Source organism: Coturnix japonica, chromosome 5, assembly GCF_054131305.1.
Source record: "Coturnix japonica strain WE chromosome 5, WE-NBRP24, whole genome shotgun sequence".
In the NCBI taxonomy this organism is placed as follows: domain Eukaryota; kingdom Metazoa; phylum Chordata; class Aves; order Galliformes; family Phasianidae; genus Coturnix; species Coturnix japonica.
The window spans coordinates 30,684,329-30,708,222 of NC_140667.1; the positions used below are offsets into that span (position 1 = coordinate 30,684,329).

At 37.5% G+C, this 23,894-nt stretch overlaps 2 protein-coding genes across 16 annotated transcripts in view; one reads left to right on the top strand and one right to left on the bottom strand.

Annotated features, from left to right (window-relative positions):
* LOC146760743 (uncharacterized) overlaps positions 1 to 23,894 on the top strand; it is a 136,825-nt gene that overhangs the window by 25,155 nt on the left and 87,776 nt on the right. For 3 of the 5 annotated variants that reach the window (XR_014947176.1, XR_014947175.1, XR_014947179.1), the window contains exon 2: positions 14,389 to 14,455. The gene's annotated coding sequence lies outside the window, so the exon portion shown is untranslated. Of the gene's footprint in view, positions 1 to 1,030; positions 1,161 to 3,179; positions 3,301 to 14,388; positions 14,456 to 23,894 lie in introns of those variants that run through there. The other 2 variants (XR_014947177.1, XR_014947178.1) reach the window with 2 other exon arrangements.
* CDIN1 (CDAN1 interacting nuclease 1) overlaps positions 18,122 to 23,894 on the bottom strand; it is a 109,519-nt gene continuing 103,746 nt past the window's right edge. For 6 of the 11 annotated variants that reach the window (XR_014947171.1, XR_014947173.1, XM_085550394.1 and 3 more), the window contains 2 exons: positions 20,749 to 20,899; positions 18,122 to 19,965 (listed from right to left, as the gene is read on the bottom strand). Coding sequence is in view for 7 of the 11 variants with exons in the window: in XM_085550394.1 (XP_085406520.1) it covers positions 20,764 to 20,899 (136 nt within the window). In the remaining 4 variants the exon portion in view is untranslated. Of the gene's footprint in view, positions 19,966 to 20,748; positions 20,900 to 23,894 lie in introns of those variants that run through there. The other 5 variants (XR_014947172.1, XM_085550391.1, XM_015864890.3 and 2 more) reach the window with 2 other exon arrangements.

Genomic DNA, 23,894 nt, shown 5'->3' on the forward strand with positions numbered 1-23,894 from the left:
TCTTACTGAGTTTGTCATGTAACATGGTAACTAACTAAACACAGATATATCTGCCCTGCACTTTGGACAGCTTTTCTGCCCCTTCTTTAAGGTTCTTGACATGTGAAAGGAACAGGGAATGTATACTAATACAGGCTTTCTTTCTGTTCGTTTGCTTACTCCCCAGTGCAGAGCATTGTTTGTGGAAAGCTGGAAGATGACCCTTAGGAGGTCTTTAGAGGTGCTAAAGGGGCTACTACTCACTGCTGCTACCATGGTGTGTACGTATGCACCATGAAATCAAATACTTCTTATATTTGTAGGGGCAAGAAGTTATATTGCTGAACTGCTAAACTCCTCGTGGGACAGCTTGTCTGAAGAATTAAAGTACTGTTCTAAGCAGTAATATTATGGATTAAAATCAGTAGACCAGATTTTGTTTGGTATAATGGTAAATCAGAGTAGCTTTCTATTTTATTTTTTTTTTAATTTTAATTTTTTTTTTTTACAAAACAGTAAATAAGTATGTTTTTTAAAAAAAGGTTCTATACATGTTCCCTACCCCCCCCCCCCCCCCCATGTTATCTCTCCAGTGCCACATATCTAGGAATTTCTAAAACTGGGCTGTGAAGTCTATCTGAACTCTACTGTACATTAGTTTTTGCACCCGTAAATTGACTCTAGGGTCATCCAGGGGATAATTTAGCCTTAAATACAGAGTTGCACTAAAATGTATTTTGGCCTTCAGTCATCCATTTGAGTTGGCAGAAGTCCAGCTGGAACAGGGAAGAAGAGCTGTTTAAGGGCCCTGTTTTTTTTATGACTTTGTTATCGCATCTCTGGTCATGCACTTCCAGCTAAGAAGAGGCTAGAACAGGGTCAGTGTAGTGGAACAGACCTCCTCCAGTGATGGAGAAGTGGATACTGGCATTGCATCAGAATATGGGGCAGAGTAAGGTCCAGATTACATCCCCAAGGAGAATACTGATGCAGAGAAAAGAGTAATTTTCATGAAGTGCTTTATGAAACCTGTGAAGTTGCAGTTAACGCTTATAGTCAAATTGCTGTACTGGTTTGTTTTTTACTCTTTTGTAAGAAAGCATTTATATACCTTCAGTTTAAAGATGTGAAGGGGAAACATAACTTGCTAGCATCTGTTTTGAGTTTTCTGTAGGAGCAAGGTAAGTAATAAAGACTAACTGTACACTGACCTATAAATAACTCCAGCATTTGGGTCTCTTATATCCTCTGAATATGTAAAGGAATTGCATAGTGGGCAGAAAAGTGATTCGACTTTTTGTAATCTGTCTCTAAAAGAAACAGAACAGCCTATCTGCAGTAGTTTTCATAGAGATTATGACAACTGAAAATGTTTTCCAGTTAACTATGTGGCAGAATCAAACTAGAGTCATTGCAGAGCTGAAGTATTTTAGGATTTTCAAATATGTGTACATAAAAATATGTATATTGGAGCAAAGAAAAACTGTGAAAGCTCAGGGACTGTTTCTCCTATCTTTCCTCCCCCAAATATTCTAGATTGCAGTGGTTCAGGCATCTGTATAACAGGCATCCCTTCTATACTGCAGGGAGGCCTTCATCTTCGACCTACTGGATGTTTTTTTTTCTAAGGGAGGAGAGGAATTCTTTCCATGCCAAATAAGTTTAGCCTCCTCCAGCCACTGATTGCTGCTTAGTGGAAACCAATTGCATGCAATGATTTCTTGGGAGTGCAGCTGTGAATAAGGCATGCATACAAATGCAAACCCTGGTATTGTACTGATAGCATGCACAGGAGCTATGTGAGTGCTGATACTTTTCAGAAGTACCTTACACGGTACCCTGGCTGCCCAGTGGGATACCTGGTGGCACTGCCACTTCTCTCCTCCTCCTTATTGCTCCTGATTCACATAGGCAGAAGAAAATGGCAGTACTGTGTTTGTGCAGGAGTAGTAACAGTCCTTTAGAATAAGAGTAATTGTTTGTCTGGCTTCCTCTGCTTTGAAGCCTTGTGAGACCGGTGAATTCATGGCTGATGCCTCCTGAGGAAGACTGCTGCCTACTTTTGCTTTCACTAAATCTGAGGCTAGTTATGTAAGGCACTCTTTGCTCACAGGCTGAATATGCATCTTAATTTTGGAACCTCCTCATTACTGATGGGTAAACTTCCTGAATGCGTTTGATAGCTTTTGAGTCAGTGGTATTTGCCAAGGCCTCTAAAATATGTAGGAGATAAATGTCTTAAGAGTTCATCCAGTCATAGGTTCAGAATGGATCCCTTTCCTCAGCTCCTGTGCCAGGTAAAAGTGACAGGAGCTGTCTGTGCACCAGAAGGAACAGTTTTAGAGGGGTGGCTTCATTTGGAGAGAGAGAGAAGTGCTGGTTAGCAGCCGGAAGCATTGGTGCTGAAAAAGCAATTGCCAGTGTCAAGAACTTTCTTAGCTAAGCACCACAGCTGGTGGCAATAAATAGCATTCTATTAAAGGAGGATGTTCAGCCCATGACATAAGCGAATACTGTTTCAACCACAAAAAGTAATTTATGGCACTGCATGTGTCTGAAATGGATTTTTTCCGATACATTTTAAAATAAAAATGATAAGATTTCAATGGAGGGAAAGATCTGCATTTTAAATCAAAATGAAACTGAAAGATCAATGAAAAGTGTACTGCTTTTTTAAGTACGCGATGATACATAACATCTTAAGGATGTGCACTGTCACAAAGCACAATTACCTCCATTCCTAAAAATGAAAGATGCTGTTTTCTGACTGTGAATGTTCTCTATATTGCATCAAACCTAATAATCTCCCATGTCAGTGATAACCCCTCCCTTAACATTTAGACAGAACCATCATCTTCTCTCCTCAGAATGCCAAAATGATGATGCAGAAAGTAGCAAATAACAATATGCTTGGATTGCATAAACATGAATCCTGGAAAAAATTGGCTCCAGTCTCAATGAAGAGTAGGAGGAAAAAAAAGAAGTGGATAATAAAATCATTAGATTCATTGGACCTGTTAACTTATTGAGTCCACTACAGTAAATAAGTTATTAGTTTTGACATATCCGGTGGTTTATTTGAATATAATACTGCTGCTCTTTGTTATATGTTCTGTTCGTACCACATGTGATTTCTCTTACATAATTGTTGTGAAGTAAAGTGATTCTACTTACTGCATTGTGTCCCATGGGGATGAACAGCATGGAAGTGGTACTGGAAGAAACTGTCCTTTGAGCTTATTCCAACTGACTGCTTTAGGATTTTTTGGGTGTGCTGAAGAGAGGGTGATTTCTTCTGCTAACTGAGCATAGGATGGCAAGGTAACTGAATGTATGGGTTGTCCTGAAAGGCATTGTAGGTGGGAGTTTCTTCTGGGTTGTGAGGACTGTATGTGTGAACATGTACAATGAGTAACTAGTGAGGTGTTATTCAGAGTGAAAATGCTTTGTATTACTATGCCAAACAAAGCACATGTGTTAGATTCCTTAAAGAAAGAGTCTTCGTATTATTTTTCCACGTGCTTAGTAATTCTCTAGTCTTCCTTTTGAGAGAGAGGGAGATGCTTGTGTGTTTAAGAGATGGCTGATACCTATTTATCAGCAGCAGAGATCTATACTCTGGCTGATTCCTATCCCTGCCCTCTTCTCCTGTAGCTGGGTTCTGCTGTCCTCTAGGAGTTAGAGGCAGATTGTCAGCTGGTGCACATCAGCACTGCTGTCCTGAAATAAATAGGCATAACTTCACTGGAGTCACTGAAATCCAAGCTCAGATTCTTGGGTTTTGCAGCCCTTGAGAGCAGTGCTTTAAGGCTTAGGATACACACTTCTGTGATACTTTGTTATGCTATAAACAAACACCGTGGTTCTGATTTGAATTATAATATCATTCACCCAGAAACCAATAGAGCTCTGCTTATTTATACCAGCTGAGAGGATAGCCCAAAGGCTTTTCATGTTGTATGGTATAGTCACGGGCTGCAATTGCAACTGCATCCCTCCCCCATATAAACAAGGAAGCAACCCCACTACTGCTGGTGCAATTACTCAGATGCAAAACAGTTGTAGGGAGAACTTGGGATTCAGATCACTGCCACAATGTTTACTCTGCAGAGAAGTGATGTGTGCTTGCTGAAGCTACGGCTGATTCAGAAAGGCAGCAAAAATCTGAATTTAGGTATCAGTGTGAACAGTTGAGTTGGAATTTGGGAATAATTAAAAGATGGAACACTTACCAAAGCATGCTGAATTGAATGTTTCCTGTAAACTATGTGTGCAGTTGCAATGCACTTTGATTCTGATTTGTATTTAAGGCAGGGATGGAGTCCAGCTGCAAAGTCTGGATCTAGATCTGAATTTCCCAGAGTTCAAGGCTGTTGTGATCAATGGGGTTTATGTGATTGCATATTCAATTTGAATTTTGATCTTTTATGGTAACATCAATCAGATGTGCTTGGGATCCACTGGAATAATACTGCAATAAAATCAGAAATTAAACATATCTGATATCAGGAAGGGATTTTATTGGTGTTCCAGTTCAAGGTTAAAATTGTGCTCTTGTGCAGTCAGTGTATGTTAATAAGTTAAAGCCACAGGAGTTTATAAATGATTTAAAATCACAGCTTACACATCTTTCCAAAACAAAGGAGCAGCACAAAAGCACAAGTTAATCCGAATTCTCAAGGCAGTGCATGTGGTGAACATTAGTTTTCCCTTTCCTTTTTCTTTGGTTAAGTTTGGCTAATGCTTTCTTTTGCTTCACAAGTCCTATAGTGGTAACTGAAGGTATCTTCCACATGTGTACAACATCGGGGATAGGCAATATCAATGATGTAAGGACCTTCCTTAGGAGCAGTAGCAAGAAAACATCCCTGGTCAAATGTTCTGAAACTGCAGACAATTCATAATGAAGGAAAATGGGCTAGCAAGAATTGGGTACTAGAGGAATAAAAGCATGCAGTTTCTCTTTAAGAGAGGGGAGGAAAAAATCCAACGAAACTCAGTTAACACTTCTGAATTCATTCTGTAGTATTTAATTCAATGTGCTGTCTCAATCACAACCAGTTACAGAAAAGAGATTTTTAATAGTTATGACACTTTGTCAACAAGAAAAAAAAAAAAAAGAAAAGCAGTGTTTTCCTTACTCTTTTTACTTGCTTTCTTCAGCTAAGCCAGGTTAGTGGCTATGTACAGGAGAGCAGGGATGACAGTTTCGAGAGGATCTCAATCTTGTATTTTTTTGGCTAGCGAGAAGGCATCTGATAAGACTCTGCCAGGTAAAGAGGAGGAAGACGGCTGAAAGATAAAGAAATGCCTAGAGAAGTGAGTTTTGTGAGTGCTGTACTCTTTGTGACAAAAATGAAATATTCTGCCCAGTGTGGCAGACCAGTCTGTGTTTGCTGTCTTCGTGGCTTGCAGGTTATTGCTGGGAGATGCTTGCACTGGAAAAAAAACCCAAACTTCAGAGGACTTGCCAAATACTGCATCAAATATGAAATTCACAGAAAGAGCATTAAAATATATGTGAGCTTAGCGATTAATTTCATGCCAGCTGGAAAACTACAAGTAGTGACAAAAGCAATGCAGAAATTCATATGCCATTAATAGACTAATTCGATACAGAATATTGTGCTGATCATTGCAGCAGATTAATATGTAACCAGTCATGTCTGGGATTTCAAACATACCGGAACAGACAATTCTGTACATAATGGGGAGTCTCTATATCTCTATATTATGATTGATGTCCAAGACTTGTGATGATATAAACTATTGGTTACACTGTTTTGACAATGGAAAAATTAACGAACGAGACAGACTTGCCTGCAGTGATGAACCATATCATAAAGAAACATTAAGAAAGACAAAACATTTGGAAATTCTTTCTGAAAAAATAACATTTTTGCTCTTTTCACAAGGAACAAAAGAAGCCAGAAACATGACAGATTTCATCAAGAGAGCTGTTCACAGATTAAAAGTAGATCTGATTCTTTTTTTTTCGTTTTGCTGTGCTAGACTTCACTTCTCAAACTACAGAAGAGTGAAGTGAGTGTTTTCAAGCTTGCAGTTTTTTTTGCGTATGTGGTGAATGTCTCCTTACTGCTAATACTGTTGAATCATGCAAGAACCGCACGTGTTTGGGTGAACTCAGAAGGGTTGAACAGAAGGCACACTCAGAAAATGCCATTTAAGATCCATTGTGATTTTGATGTCTGCCTGTTAAACCAGCAGGGCCTCCTCAAGTAATGAGCTATGGTAAATGGAGAATCTGGGGGTGTTCTGCTTGCATTTCAGCATACAGAAACTAGAAAGATTGAAAGGCAAATAAATGTACAGGGATTAAGGCTTGTGAATCTTTGAATATTGGAGGAAACAGGCTGCTCTGTTTATAAATCAGTCTAATTTGGCTAAGGCACTGAAGAAGTCTTCAGAAGTTGGACATCTTGTTGAGTGTCAAGGAAAGGTAGGGAATTAGATCCCCTAAACTTATAGTGTTTCTACTTGAAGTATTTCTATTTAACTTTTTATAATGTGAAAAATATCCACTGCTTGTGGAAACGTTTCCCATTTCATCAGAAACATCAAATATATAGCTAGTGAGATGAAAAGCCAGTCTTTTTTTTTTTTTTTTTTTTTTTTTCCCTTTTGGTAGCTCTTGTCTTAGTTCCCTGAAGTTCAGATCTAAAAGAAATTGATCTAGATGCCTCAAACTGAGAACATCATTCCATCTGATCCTGGTTCCAGAAGATCGTTTTGCAGGTGTTCAATGCAAATACCTTGGCTTTTGACATCAGAATTCCCCATAAGCCAAACTATCTTGGCTGTACTATCACCTTGCCCCATCTCATTCAGGCTTCTTTGATGACTAGAGTCTTGAAGTTATAGAAACTTTTCTGTGTTTCTTTTCTATATATGAATCAAAAAGCAGACCTACATATGGTGAGTCAATCTTTATTTGATGTACAGTGATAGCAACTTCTTCCTTATAGAAAACATATGGGAGCAGAGTGAGTTGCTGTTCCTTCTCTTATACAGTGGCATTTTGGTAAGTGCATTAATATGTCTTTGATTTTCTTCATGTGAAGGATAAGGTTAGGTTTGACTGAAGACATAGCTTGCAAAGGGCTGTGATTCTCATTCTCTTTCTCACTTTCTGGCCTATAGAGTTTGGGTTTTCTCCATTAAAAATGACTGTGGCAGACAATTTTTTAAATTTTTTTTATTTTTATTTTTGTTTTTGTTTTGTTTTCAAGAAAAGGGTAAAAGTGGCACTGAGGGACATGGTTTAATGGGCACAGGGTGATTAGTCAACTGTTGGACTAGACGATTGTAGTGGTCTTCACCAACATTAATGGTTCTATGATTCTATGAGGACTGTTAAATGTGCCCATGGGATTGAAGTCCTGCTTGCATTAGTTTGATCCCAAGAAGGTTCTGTAACCACTTGACTTTGCGTGCAAGTATATTGATAGAGGACTCTATCTTCCATATTTTATAGAATTGTGTCTACTAGTGAAGAACTTGTAGGCACTTGGGCTGTGGTAGTTGGCTTAACAATCACAGGAATTTCAGTGAAATGATGTCTAGAAGAGATGAGTTTAAGCTGTTGTAGACTGCACTAGAAAAGTCTCACTTGTTGTTCTTCAAATCATTTCTTGGAATCTATATACTGCAACAGATACCTTGCTGTTACATATTGTTGCATAGTGCTTAAAACTATAGTTCCTGTCTTTCTAAATTAAGTGTGCAATATTCACCACTGAACATCAGTGATAGGACTGAGTTAACTTAGAGTCCTCTATAAGGCTTTTTAGAGCTGAGAAAAGCCTAAAACATTTAAAGTGCTAAATTCTGTTAACAGTAGTGAATTTCACTGGGCATTCTAAGACACAAATCTGTGTGCATGCTGGTTATTTACAGTTTTCAGATCCAGTATGTAGCAACCTGACTCTGCCTTGGAGAAAACTGTGTCACAGTACATAAGTACAAAAACAGAATGCAAATATTTTGTTTTCTTCTGCATAACATTACATTGCCTTTGAATGTTTTGGGAAACAAAAGAAAAAAACAAACCACCAACTCAAACAAGCAGTAAACCAAGAAAGCAAAGCATTGAAGTTTTGAAGCACAGCTACATGTGGAATCTAGAAGCATGGCTTTGTGCTTTACTTCAGTGTAGTCTTTGGCAATAAACTTTATTTTAATTGTGGCTTTACCTGTGTCAGTAACTGCAAGAAAGTGAATGCCTTAAATGTTGTGAAATTATTTATGTCAGATGAATAAATTGCCAATCCTTAAATAACAGTAGCAGAACACATGTTGTTCACTAAAACTTCTCAGCACGAGATGTGTATTTGAACAACACAAGTACACCTTGAAGTCAGGGGCAGGTATTTAATCTGTTATTGCTGTAACAGACCTATTATTAGAATTGTACTTGGAGACTGTCAGCTGTGATCTCCTCCAGCCTGGTTACCATAGTCCATCTGCTCCATTAGCTGTGAAGTTAAATACCTTCCAAAGTGTGTAACAAGGTAAGAAGCACACCAGGTCATGCAGCTATTATTAACTCTGCTATTCTCAGCTTCAGCACGTGGGCTATCCAAGACAGGCACCATCACAATGTTTATGGCTTTGAGCACATTTCATGGTGAAAATTGTTCTCTTAGATTGCTCTGTATAACTGTATTGTTTGGTCTGAGATAAGGTAACTGGATGTGTAGTTTCACACAGTGATTTTATGCTTCAAGCTATAAAACTTTGAAATTTCTAGACATCTGTCCCAGATGGAATTACTATTCAGGCCAAAGCCTATCTGTGTACTGACAACAGCACAGCTGAAGGACAGCACCATACAGTAGTTGAGGACTACATCAGTAATGTGTTCCAGATGGTGTAGCCAGGAGTGCATCCTGAATCCATACAGCTTCAGCTGTGTTCAGTATGACTTTGCTTCACTTGGAGGAGTAGAACTTGCTTAGCACAAACCAACTGTGTAAATCCCAGCAATCAATTAATCTAGAACCTGAGGTAAACGGTATCTGCTTTTTATTTTTATTTTTGTTACTCGCATGCTTGCTGGGCTTTTTTATCTTTACATCTGATTATCCAGAGATAAGAGACTCCTTAAAAAAAAATCATTTCTTGCAATTGAGAGGTCTCTGAATTAATTCTGTCTGAACTACTTATGTAGAAAACCTGCTAGTTTTGCAAGTAGGATATTTTGCAAGTGCATATCTAATAGTTAGCTGCAGGTTTTGACAGCCCAGTTCTCATCTTTTCACTTTACACATTAGGCTAGAAGTGGAAGTCCTCTTGGCTGTCTTTGTTATTAACTGCATCTTTGTAACTCCATTACATTCAGTCAGTGCCATCAATAATCTGAATCTGGAGGTATTTTGTGAATGTACTTTCTGATGACATTTCCAGGCTTCTGGCTGCTGGTTTTGGCAATCTACTGTTTGTCTTTTGTCTTTAAACTTCAAGTGGTTTGTGGAATATCAGAAGAAGTGGAAAGTGCATTACAAGACACTTGCACGTGACTTCCTTCCTTGGTACAGATCAGCCATACTTCAGCCTCCTTAGACACACATTTTCTTTAGTATTCATATGCTTAGGAATATGGAAGAATGATGGATCTGTGTCTTGCAAGCAGCCTGACATCAGCATGTGTTATTTGAAAATTGTTCAGTGCTTCTGTGGTCTGATGAGCTCAGTGACTCAAGAAATACATTTTAAAAGTTGAACAAAATCTTTCAGCAGCCAGAGAACAATTCTGGAACAAATCAGCTGCATCTCTGAAAGCTGTAGGTTCATTTTTTTAAAGAAAATAAAGTAATAGTTTATACGCATTTCTGACCAGATAAATAATGGCACACAGGTAACTTTATCAGCTCAAAGATAACTTTAATAACATGACAAATCTCAACATCTTCAGTGTGCTCATCTGCATACAGCATACTTTGTGCCACTCAGACACACCTAAAACTTGCCAGTTCCCTTCAATACATACATCAGGGTGTTTTTGGCAGAGACTCTATCAGGTCTGTGTTCCTTATCCAAGCACAGGCTTTTAAATTGTGTTATAAGAGCTTTAGTAATTGCAAATCAGCAAAATATTTGTGTTGAAGTTGCTACAGGAGTACTGATTTACTGCACAGAAGACCTGGTTCCGTAACTTAAGCGAACAAACTCGGTCAAAGCTATTTCAGAAGAAAACAGTCCAATCTTGTGGTCAATGGAAATTTCACTCTACAAGCTTCTCACTTCTGAGAAAGCAAACTAGATGTTGAAACGATTATTTAAAAATATCTCAGTTTCTCACACATTGGTAAATGGAAAGTATTTAGTTGGTGCATAAGTTTCACAAGCTGCCTCTCAATCTGGACCTGTGGAGCTGAGAGAAAGCACCACAGTAAGGGAAGAAGACAGTGAGAAACCAGAGTAAGGCTACAGACAGTGGGAGTATGCTGCAAGACTTCTTTCAGACTATAAGACAGTGTGGTTAACTCCTTTTTCTGCTGAGGACAGTACTAAAGACAGTGGTTGGCAACCCTGCCCATGGCAGGGGGTTGGAGCTCAATGAACTTTAAGCTCTCTTCCAATCTAAGCCATTCTATGATTCTAATCCTGTTTCTGATTCAGTGCTGTAGGACTAAATGCTGAGAACTAAATCTATCAAACAGAGTTATATTTTGGTTCTTCTGTCTCTGGACTGTCAAGGCTTGGACTCAAACCTAGGATTTCATCCCTATGATGGGCCCTTTCCTTTGTTCCCTTTTGATTTTGATTCACATCAACACACCTTGCCAAAGAATTCAGGAAAATACTTTTTGACATCTTTGAGGAAATATGAGGCCAAGAAATCAGAAAACACTTTGCAGTGTAGCTGTTAGTATTTATAAAAACAGGAAGCCATCACTTATGGATTTACTGGGAAAGGGCAGCATCGACAGAGGAAGTCTGTAATGTTCTGCTCTAACACCATTAGTGAGTAGGTGGCAATATATTTGCCTGATTAGCATTTAAAAGCATAACTTGCATGGGTGAATGTTGTGAGGTGTCGCTGTTGGCTACTCTAGAATGTTCCTGGGAGCCCTGCTATGCATGTAGAGGAACTCCTTAAGGCAGTCCCTGCACTGCAAGAAGGCCTTTGGCCAGGGAAAAAATAATTAGATTGAACTAGTATAGTAGGGAAGGATGGGGAAGCAGGTAACAAGATGCACGATATGGCACTTTGTTAAAATTAAGACTGAAAAATATTTATTGTTAATAATTGGGGAGGGGTGTAAAACACTATAGGGGAAGTGTGAAGCAGTTTCATTAGTGAAACAGCACTGGGGGCACACAGCAATTCTGAGCTCATTGGTTAAGCATGAGGAGTTAAGCTTATACTTGCTGCTTATTGTGCTGGTACTCACTGCTGCACTAGCTACAGCACAAGGTTAGCAAAACAGACTGTTGCTGTTAGTAAAGGTCACTGTAGCCTTTACAGGACTCCCCAGAAAGTAGGGCAGGACCTAATTACCTTGCCTACTTTGGAAAAGGTGGCTTGTTAGCATGCCAGGACATCAGCAGAAGACCTAAGGCTGGATGAAGTATAGTCCCTTTGTAAGAATAGTGGAGGTAATCTTCAGCCACCATAAATCAGTGATCTCTTGAATGCAGATGCCAGCAGAGCTGCACCAGTTCTTTCAGATTAATCTAGCAATGCAGGGTAGGATAAGAAACCAGAAACAGACTTGTAGCCCCTTTCACATCACTTGGGGCAGAGAGGAAGAAGGATAAGTCCAGCTTGCAGTGTGCTAAGTGCTCCTAACAGAACTCTTACAACTGAATGCTACGTATAAATAAGTTGGTGTGCCTGAGTAATAATGAAGGGGAGGGATGCACAGCTTTTAAAGTGGGAACAGAAAGACTGCAAATCTTCAGTGTTGGTTTTTTTTTGTTTTTTTTTGTTTTTTGCAATTTAAGACATACCTCATCTTAGACAAAATTAAAACTCCCCCTGTTACTTAAATTGGAGCGACTTTATTTCAATCTATTTGTAGTTATTACTAGCTTTATGTAAGTATCTGTCTCTGTTCAAGGAACAAAAAAACTCTTTAGCAAAGTTTTCATGGACAGGGTTGTTTCAGTCTTAGGACAGTGTGGATTAGGTAGATAGGAGATAAATTCCAGTCTGTGACACTTACTATCTCACATTCCTCTGACACGTTTGCTTGTCAGACCAGAAAACACTGAGTTTCCCAGGGCTGTGGCTTGCTGAAGCACAACCCACTCTTACTATTCTTTACCTCTGGCTTCCTACTGCAAAACTTACAGAAAGGTCAGGATGAAAGGAAAGCACAGGAAAACCTGTTTCATTAGAAGTGTCCTACTTTTTGCAAGGTTGACATCAGCTCATCAGTATAGCTGAGAACTTGGACGTGCAAGAATAGGTTCATGGAAACTGTCAAACCAACTACAGGAACTGAGAGCCTGGAGCTTTGTGGCAAATATGCACCTAAGTGAAAGAACTTGCTGCTGCTTTGGGATCCATTTAGCAGTTGTCTGTTTACATAATTTAAGTAACTGTTTATTTCCCAAACTAGGCTGTAACTTGCATGTCTCTGATGTCTGGTATTAGCATTATAACTTTAAAAGTCCCTTCCAACTCTGAAGACTCTATGAAGATAAATGTATTGTAGTGGAAATGCTATGGAGTTCTAAGTCATGGCCTGCAACAGTGTTTGAGAACCAGGTGGGAAGGCAGGGCCAACCCAGGGGAGCTCAGGTGCATGCAATGCACTTGAGTGGCTGGAAGGATCCACTCCTTCCCAGACCTCATTTAAGGGTTGGCAGTGGAGGTGAAGGTACCTTTCTAGAGATCCCTGTGTACCTGAGGCCTTCCAAAGGTAAGTAGTTTTCTTCCTTTGTTTTTGTGTCGGCAGCTGCTGCATTTGGGCTTATCCTCATTTGCTGCAGCCTAGGATTGTGCCACCCTGATACTATTGCAGTGCTTTCCATTACATTATAGCATTACACGTATTACAATAGACTTTGAGAAGGAAAAGAATTGCATGAAGGAATGATGACTTGAGGATAAACTGCATGTGGGCAAAATAAAGAACCCCAGCCTAAACAGAAGACATCAACTTGTCATTATGGGAATATATTTGCAGGGATCTTGTAAATAAGGCACTGTATTTCTAAAAACAGAACAAAGTAATAGACAATTTGGAAGAAACCACTGCAGAACAACAACTATGATAATAAATCTCAAAACTTTTCACAAATAGTACTGGAAGAGCTTGAGGTTTTCAGCTGAGAGAAAAATACTCAATGTGGTGAAGGTTAGAGAAAAAAATGCAGCTGCCAGAGTCTCTATTCATTTAGAATTGGATGAGATCTAAAAGGCTTAATGTATAGCAAAAAAAACTTAAGACAGTAGATGATTTTTTTTCCTAACCAAATAAAGATGGATTACTAATTTTTCTAAGCATCTCTATCACTGATTTTTTTTTTTTTTTTTTTTTTTTTTTGTTCTTAAGATCAAGTTGGACAGATCTTTAGTTTGATCTATATAGCTGGACTTCTCTCAGGAAGGATGGAACTGTCTCCTGATTCAACTTTGCCTACACAATTTTTTTTCTAGATGTACAGCCAGACCAATTTTTTTTTTTTTTTCCTAAAAGTGTTTATTCATTTTTGTGTGATGCAATGCTGAACACATTGAAGATACTTAAAGTGCATATGGAAACAAACCTTTCAGACTCATTTTTTTTTTCCACTTCCTATGGAGTTATCTTGCTGAGGCAGAGTACAACATGGAGAGTGCGATGTGAATGCCTGTTATGGAAAAGCTAAATTTTTTTTTTTGGGGGGGGGCGGGGGGGCTGAGGGGCTATTTCTATACCATTTTTGTTTTACTGATAACAACAAACCTTGCAACTCCCACAGTAGTCTTCTGCTGAAAATTTCAAAGTGCTTTTAGAAATGCTTGTAACACCTCTGAAGCACTTCTAGCTTCACACTGAAGATAGAGCCCAGAAATGAACAGTTCAGGCTCTAAATCCTGCTCACTTTAAGCAGGGCCCTGTGCAGGCTTCTCAGCGTGCAGCTCATCCACTTGTCCCTGCCATGTCTGTCAATGTTGCTGTTACTTGTCAACTCACAGAAATGTCTTTGTATACACCTCACCACTTAAACATGGAATACTACTCTGTGAGATAAGGATGTGTGTATAGTTGTTGCCCTTTGCTTACAAAAGGCAAGGAAAATTTTATGAACAGCAATAAAATAACTATAACTTCTGTAAAAGAAAGGATAGCTGACTTTTATTATTACTAATAATTATTATAGGTAAAGTACATTGATAAATAAATTAATAAAGACACAAAACAATTTTATTTCTATGTAATTTTTCCTTAGGGCAGGGACCGATGGAGACTTTGCAGATGTTAATACAGCCCATTGGATCATACAAACGATTATCCAGGTAAGAATTGCTCATTGATAGTATTGAATGAATATCATGTATCATAAGTCACATTTCCATATTTATGCTACATTCATATAGTTTGGAAGCCTGAACTTGTATTAAGTTTGTAACCTTGACTTGCTGATATTCTTTCATTTCTTAAATAATAATTAATACCATTACTATTGGAGAAAGTCCTGTAATTCTTGCTTGCTTCACATGCCTGCTTTATGATGAATACTTGTGCAATGCAGGTGGCAGATGCTGTGTGAATGTGAGAATGCGTCTCCTTGTTCACGTTATCTAAGATAGAAAGTGCTTAGAGGTAAACATGGTACAGGACGTCAAATTAAGATTTTAAAATGTCATTATATCTATTTAAAAAAGACAATAACATACTTGCTGGTACTAGGTGGATTCACTGTCTATGAAAACATAGCACTAACACATCTTATAATGCCCTATGTGATATTGTTGTTAGAGGCAACAGTGGAAAGCATTTGCACAATATAGGCAAAAAAACTCTACTCCTCCTTGAAATAAGGGTAACCTTAGCAAAGGGTATTTCTCCAAGAATTAATAACCAGCTGGGGTTAATGGTCACTGGCTTCACCTTAGGCCCTCAATTAATCCCTGAACCTCAATTGTTATTACCTAATTGACTTAGTTTCATTTTATTTTAACATTTCAAAGTGATCTTCCTAAAATCACCCTGACAGAGTAACATGGTCGCTGTAGATGCACACTGACACACTTTCAATATTGTTACTTTGTCTCCATGCACTTGCATTGACATTTCATTTTGTTTTGACATCACAACGCCACATCTATGGATCTGTGCAGATGACATGTGATTGTTCACATTAGGGGAAAGCCAGGAGTGAGGGAGAAAGTCCAAGAGGAGAGCCTGATATCTTAGAGGACATGATGTCAGCTGAAAAGCTGTTGAGCAGAACTATTGCTATTATTGCAAATAATTGCTATAATTGCAAGTGTGATTTTTATATTGTGAAGGGAAGAAAGTCATGTAAATTTCACCTGGAATCTTGTTTTTTCTTTAATAAAGTCTTTTCACTTAGGTTAACTTATAGAATAAAGTGGCCTGAAAAATATACCAGGTAATGCATTTAAAAAGAAGTTATTTGATATTATCGTTCCACATTTTATTTTAGGCTGCAGATTACTTATGCAGATCTTGTGCTCCAGTAGCATAATATCAACACAGCTAGCTGAGTAATATAAGATACAATCTAAATCAAGAAAGGAATCTTGATAAAAATAGGACATCAAAATGAAGTCTTTTTATTATGTGGAAAAGTTTTCACAAAGTCTTTTGAAGCTCTTTGATCCAGCTTTGAAATAATTTTAGTAGATTACTATTGTACAAAAACCATAATTTATAGTAGCTGACCTAAGCTGCTCTTTGTATAACAGCCATATATGAAACAATAGCAGGAAAGTGAAAAACACAAGGGGGACTAAAACTGCTCTGTTTATTATTTAGCTCATAATTACATCTTCCTTATTTAATCTTTTGAATCCTGGCATGTTCTTAATAATACAGCTTCAAATAATATTTACTATACACAGGAGAGTTAGTTTTGAGTAACGCATTTAGACTATCCAAACTTTGTGTAAGTTGTGACCTTTCCCTAACCTAAGCAAGGTCTATTTTATACAGATCGTACTAGATAGACGGTTTCTCTATAAATGGTGAGGTTGCTGCCAAGCTCCCATTGTTAGCTAGCTCATTTTTCAGCAGGCACACTTTAAGTTCCTATCACACAACTGTAAAGAGCAAGCCCTTGAGGTTTCTTCTTTTGTCAGTGTAATAAAACAGTTATTTCTGAATAACCTGCAAACCTGCAACAACTGGCCCTCTGTGATTTAGAATAATATAAGTGTAACTTTTGTTTTTGAAGAGAGCCATCTCTTTTTATTTCATAATATTACATTAATATCTGAGCAGCATAGGTCTTAACATACATAACCTCATCTCTGAAATAACAAGCGCATGTCTGTAACAATCCATTCTCACTCAGTATTCAGAAGATCCTGTTAGAAGCAAGTTAAGTAGACTACTTCAGCTGAAGTAAAAGGAAGAACTAAGTTCACTTCCATTATTATTATTTTTTCTTGACCCTGGAGTAGTAATAAACTGCTCTGGTAAAAGAGAACAACCTGTATGATGTACAAACTTTTTCCAGAACTACTGTGGTTTGAAAACAGGGAACTAGCCATGTCTTCCCTTCTGAGCCAAGGAGATAGTGGTAGAGAAGGAAAGCTAAAACTTTCAATTCCACAGACCTACTTGCAGTTGATTAATTTGCACTGCAGCTCTGTTCTGTCTGCCTTTACAGCTTGTGAAAACGATCTAAACTGCACACCAAGATAATGAATCACATAATCACAGAATTATCATGATTGGAAAAGACCTAGAAGATCATCTAGTCCAACCATTACCAATACTTCCCAGCTAAATCATATTCATCAACACAACATCCAAATGTTTCTTGAACACTCCCATGGTCGGTGACTCCACCACCTCCCTGGTCAGTGCAATCCAATGCCTGACTACCCTTTCCGAGAAGTAATACCTCCTTATGAAGAACAGCATTACACTGTTGCATTACAATACAGTATGATACAAGGACATCTGGGACACTTTGCTAGGTACCAAAGCTGCTATTTAAGTTAGAGTCAACCCAAAATTGCTTAAGATGGTGGGTGAGACTGACTGCATGCAAACTGGGAACAGCACTCCTCAGCTGTAGTATCAGAAACAGGCAATAGAAACCATACATTCCTCAAAGGGGGAATGAGAACAAATGGAAAGATACTGATTAAATGAATACATGAGAAATTTAAATAAGATGGAAAATCAAAAGGGCAACAAGTAAAGGAGAATGATAAGGGCCATCATAGAGAAAATTCAAGATACGTTTGACATAAAACCTGAAAGCAAATGCTAGGTAACAGTGAGGTTCTGAGAATGAGAAAATACAGCAAAACAGGATAGAAATTATCTCTGCATTATTTATACTATTATTGTGATTAAAAAAAAAAAAAAAGATAGTGAGGTAAGCACAGTAAGACCCCTTTTTCAGCTTATGGTCAGAAGTTTTGTTCAGCTTGGATGTGGCTCTAAGGAAGGATTATTAAACTCATGTTAATAATGAGCTCCCAGAATTCAGAAATGCTAAAAACGTTTCTGTTTTGGTTTGGGTTATTGTACACTCAATGTGTGCAACACTATAACTGTGCGTGCCCTACAACAGTTATAGTGTTACGCTTATATGAAGGGATTTTAGTTCCATGTTCAATACACTTGCATCTATAGTTCCAAACAGGGCCTGTGACAGCATTTGTAAGAGCAGATGCTTGGCAAGTCTATATATGCTAGTGAGAACATCATTCAGTTTTATGTACACTTCTGTTTTCTGGCATGGCATAATTCATTAGCACACTCCACAGAATACTCCATTAAAAACTGGATTTAGCTTTAATGTTAGAGTTCTAATGATTACAGAAATGTTTAACAAATAGAACAACAACAACAAAAAAAAAAACACAACAAAACCAGCAAACCAAACAACCCACAAAGTAACAGTATTCTCCTTTTTAATATTAAAAGTTGATATTTACATCTGATAAACAGGAAATAAACAAAGGAGGCTTTAGAGGTAGAGATAATAATGCAGTTTTAATTTTTATAATGTCTTGTTTTCAGCATTTAAAACACAATACAGCATAATTTTTGTGGCTTGCTTGGTTGAATGTGCTTGAATTAGTATAGTGTGTACTTTATTGTGGTTTATTTCAACTTCATCCTAATACGTAGGTTCTTAAAGTGGGCAATATATATATAAGATTAGGTCAAAACTTTGATTAAAGACAGCTGTACTGCTTTCCAACCTGTTATGTCACAGCATTAGGTAGAGGAATAAACAAACAAAATACAAGGCTAACCTGATTTATCTATGTGTCCCCACATAAATTTGGTTGATGTAAAAACAAATAAAGCAAAGCTTTGATGGAGGTTGAGTAGAATTTTCAACATCTGTGCAGATAAATTTAATTTATTCAAAAAGAAAAAAACCCAGCATTAGTGCATCATGTAAAAGCTGATTTAAATGATTTCATACAATCCAAAGCATATGCACTAGCTAAAACAAATCCATTTTGCCCTTAAAACCTCTTTCACACAGACATCCATTATTTCTGAATTTTCCATTATAATAATGTTCTTAATTCTTTAATTTTCTTCTTGGTCTTGCAGTCTCTGCTAACCTAAATCACAGTTAAAAGTCCCAGGGGAAGCAACACCCTAAATGCAGCAACATCAAGGAGGTTCACACACTGCTTCTCTAATATCTTTATGTGCAGATCCATAAAGCTGGTCAGGTAGAATAAGCTAAGCACAGTACCTCATAAGTTGAACATGAACAAGTTGTGGGTGTTTTAATATTTTTTTAAAATAAATCTTTTCACTACTACACATTCAAAACCAAGAAAATTGTCTCTATACACCAGCTACTCACTGTAGCAGAGGTATGCTAGCTTATCTCTGTAACAACAGACAAACATTAAGGCTAAAGACATTTTATTCCTGACAATGAAATATTTGTCAAAATGATAAACTCCACTCTAATGGTTACCAAAAAGTTTTGAAGTGAGAATATAAGTTCAGAATATAAATACCACATACACATCTGAAAAGAGTGAATAGTAATAGTACAGTAGTTTCTTTTAACTCATAGTAGGACTACAAATAGTTTGCACGTGATTTTTGAAATCATACAGATGCACAAAATATCACCTCAAATTAAAAAAAAAAAAAAAAAGATGAATAGGCACAGTAATGTTTTAAAGACCCTTTCCTTATGGAAGAGGTTATCAACTTGTGCTTTAAGGGGACTATTATCATACCTCTAATTCCAAAACAGGCCTGTACTTCTGCCTAACTTAAGTGAAAATCTGAATGTGGTGCTCATACTTCTGAACTCTCGTTTGACCCTTTCAAATACTTTGACCTTTCTTCACTAACATAAATTCAAAAAAGAGTAATAAGTAGCATCAAGCCCAATTAATTTCTTTTACTAAGAAATTGCCAACACAGGGAGGAAAAACTGAGACTAAATACTGGTGTCTGGGTGGTGCTGAGCATACAAAGAGAATGAGATTGAAACCCCTAAGACATGAAGGAGGGCTAACACCCACCTCACTGTACCTCTAATCTTGGTGGTTCCAGGAAAAAAAACAACAATGCTTTTACAAGAATACATGAGGACTCAGGAAACTTACACTCACTTGTATGCTTTATCTGTCCAGTGGTGTTTTATCTTTTTGAACTCCTCTTCTTGAACTCAAGGAAGATAATCTTCAGAAATAATCTATGTAGAGAGCTTCTGTATGTTGTTCTTTTAGACTTTAGTATGCCAGAAATTGCATGTTACAGTACCTACAGGGGTTATGAACAGATTCCTTGCTTAAAATCAGTTTAGAGAAAAGCTACAAGGTATGGATTCCTGGAGAAAAGATAAAACAGACGTTATTTTGGCATTATTCAACTTCTGTAAAAGAAAATGATACATGTTACACAGTTCACAGACTAATATACTTTAGATAAATCCTTGCTTTCTACCTTTACACCCTAAAAAACAAACAAAAAACCCTCTTTTTTTAAAGTTAGCTTAAGATTCCTTTTTTTTTTTTTTTTTTTTTTTTTAAAAAAAAATCAGACAGCAGTGAAATACACACACAAACCAACTATTCTCTATTTACTGCAACAGCCAGAAATTATTATATAATTCTGTTTCACCAATTGGGCTTTATGAGCTGTGCACTGTATTGTTTTAAGCCCAAGAATAACAGCCTATGCCAATTTTCCACATTAGGGTAGGTGTTTCAGCTAGATCACTAGTATCACATAAACTTGTGAGTGCAACCTCAAAAAAAGTCCTTTGTTTTTAAAGGCAACTGTAACAGAAATAAGTACTGGAAGTTGCACCTTTCAGCTCCTGCATTTTTGTCTTTGTTTAAAATGCTAGAAGAAGCCATCCGGAAGGAAGGAAGATTACGAGTATCTAGAAACTAGCTGTTTGACAGAGACAGAAATGCTGATAATGAGTAGGTTGTGTCTGTCCTTTTTGGCTGATCACAACAGAGGTCTGAAGCAAAACAGAAACTCTTGATATATTTGTGTAAAGGGGCAGTAGCATAAGCACGGGCAGCAGGAGTTCAACTGAAGTTCAGGGCAGATGCTGCTATTAGTTTACACTGCAGGAAAGTAAAATTGCTTCCGGATTTACCTCTTCCTCCCACCATCAGCGCTGAGCCATGCTGTGTCGCAGAGTCACAATGTCAGTAGGAAAGCAGTCTTTTAGCAGGATGCCACGTTCACGATGGCAGTCCAGCTCTTCAATAAATCCATACCAGTAGATGACTAATCCAGGGCCAAATCTATCAAGCAAAAAGAATTTATGTGATTGTGTTAGCTGAACTTTAATTCCCCACCTCTGCAATTCCAACACAAGTAAATCTTCTGTTAATATCACTACAGAATTGGAGACAGTATTTGACCTCCATTTAGTTTTCAAATTTTAATCAAAGTTGATATATATCATTAATGCCAGACTCCATGAATACAAATGGTATTTAGAGACTCAATCCATAGTAGTTTGTTTTTTTTCTTCCTCCTTTCATACTCTGCCCAAATCAGAAAAAACAGACTTGCATCTTAAGTATTAAATAACATTTTATAACTGTAATGCAAAAAGAAGTTTCCCTTGCCCTGTACTCAGCTTTTTCAGATTTGGACATACAGGCATTTAAAAATACAGGGCTGATGTAAGTCCCTGTCCACACAAATTACAATACCACAGAGATCAACAATGAGTCCTTAAACAGAATCTCTACAATGAATTACTACTCAGGTAATTATTAGTGTAAAACAGAATTCATAAAGAAGCAGAAAGTTTCTGCTGTAATCTCTGAAATGTGCCTGAGGAATTCCTCCAATATTACTAGCTCTGACTGATCCCCACCAGGCAATCTCAGGAAGTAGCCCTGTGGACTATTTTACCCATCAGGAAGTTCAGACCTTCAGGCTGGGTTCATAAAGAAGTAATCACTATCAATCACTGTGTACTGCGATATGTTTTGCACATCAGTTTCACGTTTTTCCTACTGAGAGCACTTAATTAAAGGGCAGCACTACTTTTGGTGTAGTGTTGCAGGAATTTTACAGTGAAATCATAAATTATGAATGTTGGGTTAGTAAAAGGATGTCTAAAAACAGAACTGCTTTCTGTAGTCTAGCATTACAGCAGTCTGTACAACATTAGGCCAAAAAGCTTTTTCTTTCCTTGATTTATTATATGCTGTAGTGAACTTGCCAAAAACAACAGAGCAGGATGAGCTGTTAGATACCGTCTGTACAAGAAAAAGTTCAATAGAATGTCATGTAATGGCTTATACTCAGAGCTATGCTTAGCTCTCAACCAATATGGTAGCCGGTTTTTGTTAAATATAATAAAAACGTGCAATGGGGATACAGGGATGCACAGTAACCTAAATGTCCACTGAGCAGACAACTCAAGCACTTAAAGATGCGGGTAGTGCCAGACTGGCTTCATTAGGATGGTTTCTTTTCAACAATGGAGGGAAAACTCTATTTGATGTGCTCGTGTAATGGAACAGGCATCAAAGGAAGAAGAAACCCCTGTGGCTTCCTCCTGCCATTTCAATTAGATATGGTAGTCTTTTATCCAAAACTGCTGCTTAATGTTGTAACATTTTGGTTTATGGCTACTGCTCTCCAACTTAGAAGTGGCTGCAGTTCAGTGGCAAAGTAAATTACCCCTCCACATAGCTAAGGCCACACTGACAAATGGGATTTCTGCAACTACAAGATGTCATTTGAAACTGGAAAGGCTACAATAGTGTGACTGGATTTGACACCATTTAGTGTACTCCAACATGCTTAGTACTGAATCAAGCACAGATTAAAAAAATAAATGAAAAAAATCACTCCTGCAAAAGGATGATTACTAAGTTCTTTTCAGCTGGCCAACAGCATCAGCATCTGCTGCCTGAGGATTTCACACAATTCCTGCTTTCTGAGATTCATATGGGACCTCATTGCAACAAGTGAGACCCTTCTACTCATAGCAAGGAGCAAAGAGCAAGTAGATATACACTTATGTACCAACCAAAGTTATTTTAAAAGGTAAAAACCTCTAAACAGGCCTTACTCACTTATATTCCTGCATGAAGTAGTCCATATATAGTAATACACGATTCTTTTTGCTTATTAGTAGGGTGTGCCAGATAAAAAAAAAAAAACAAAACCAAAAACTTGATGCAGATGAACAGCTGCTGAGCCCAAGCTTGTTTTGCTCTGTGTGGCCTTCTGAATTCCTTGGTCACACTATAAAAGGTAGTTGCCACATATATTTTAACTTACGATTTTTAATAACACTAACATTTTGAGACTCCTTAATGTATATTGTATTTCTATCATCTCATCATTACAGGAAGTTTTCAGGAATACTGTTTACTTAAGTTATGTTGAGAAATGCTAAATTTGATTATAAACTATATGCAGGAACAGCCCCCTATTGCTAATTGTAAGAACAACTACATATTTAGCAAATATGTAGTTTTTAGCGAAAAAAATACATCAGTCCTGCTTTTGTCTGTCAGTGCCTACCCTCCACTACCTAAGTTGCAGACTAAGTTTTCCACTGTATTGTATCATACCTTCTGTTATAGCTAGCCATATGTGCGATCACAAAAAAAAACCCCATATCATACTTTTGTTTAAAAATGCTTAAGTGAAGTACTTAAGACTGAAATTAACTTGTTGTCACATTAAGCATTTGCCTCTGACTACCAGGAACTCCTGCTGCTAAGTGCTAATTTCTCTCTCATTAACACCCAGAGTTGGCAAATCAGAAACAATGACACTGGTTAATTACTGCTGCCTTAATTTAAAAAGACACTTAACCTTTTTGTGTAAGGGGATGAGGTAGGGAAGCTTAATCTAGAAGTAAGAACTACTCTTTTTGGATTTATTCCTTCCCAAAGTGCTCATATGACACCATGAAGAGTGAAACTCAATGTTGTAAATTGCAGAGTAAAGCTGAAAATTTATGTCTGCATTGATCATAACATTTAACAAACTGGTGACTAACTTCTGTTTACAAAGGGGAATAAACTGCAATCACAGCAATACTTTGTGTTGCTATGGAAAGGTAACTTATTTAGTAGCAAAGAGGAGGAAAAAAAAAAACACTTTGAAAGTACCAAATGGTTCTAATACTGCATTACTACCATATCTGATACAGACTGGGTTATCTCATTTCATGGGCAAGACATGCTTTTTGAAGAATGTTTAACCTTTAAATGAAGAAGAAAACTTATATTATATGTAACTAACTATAGACTCCTATGG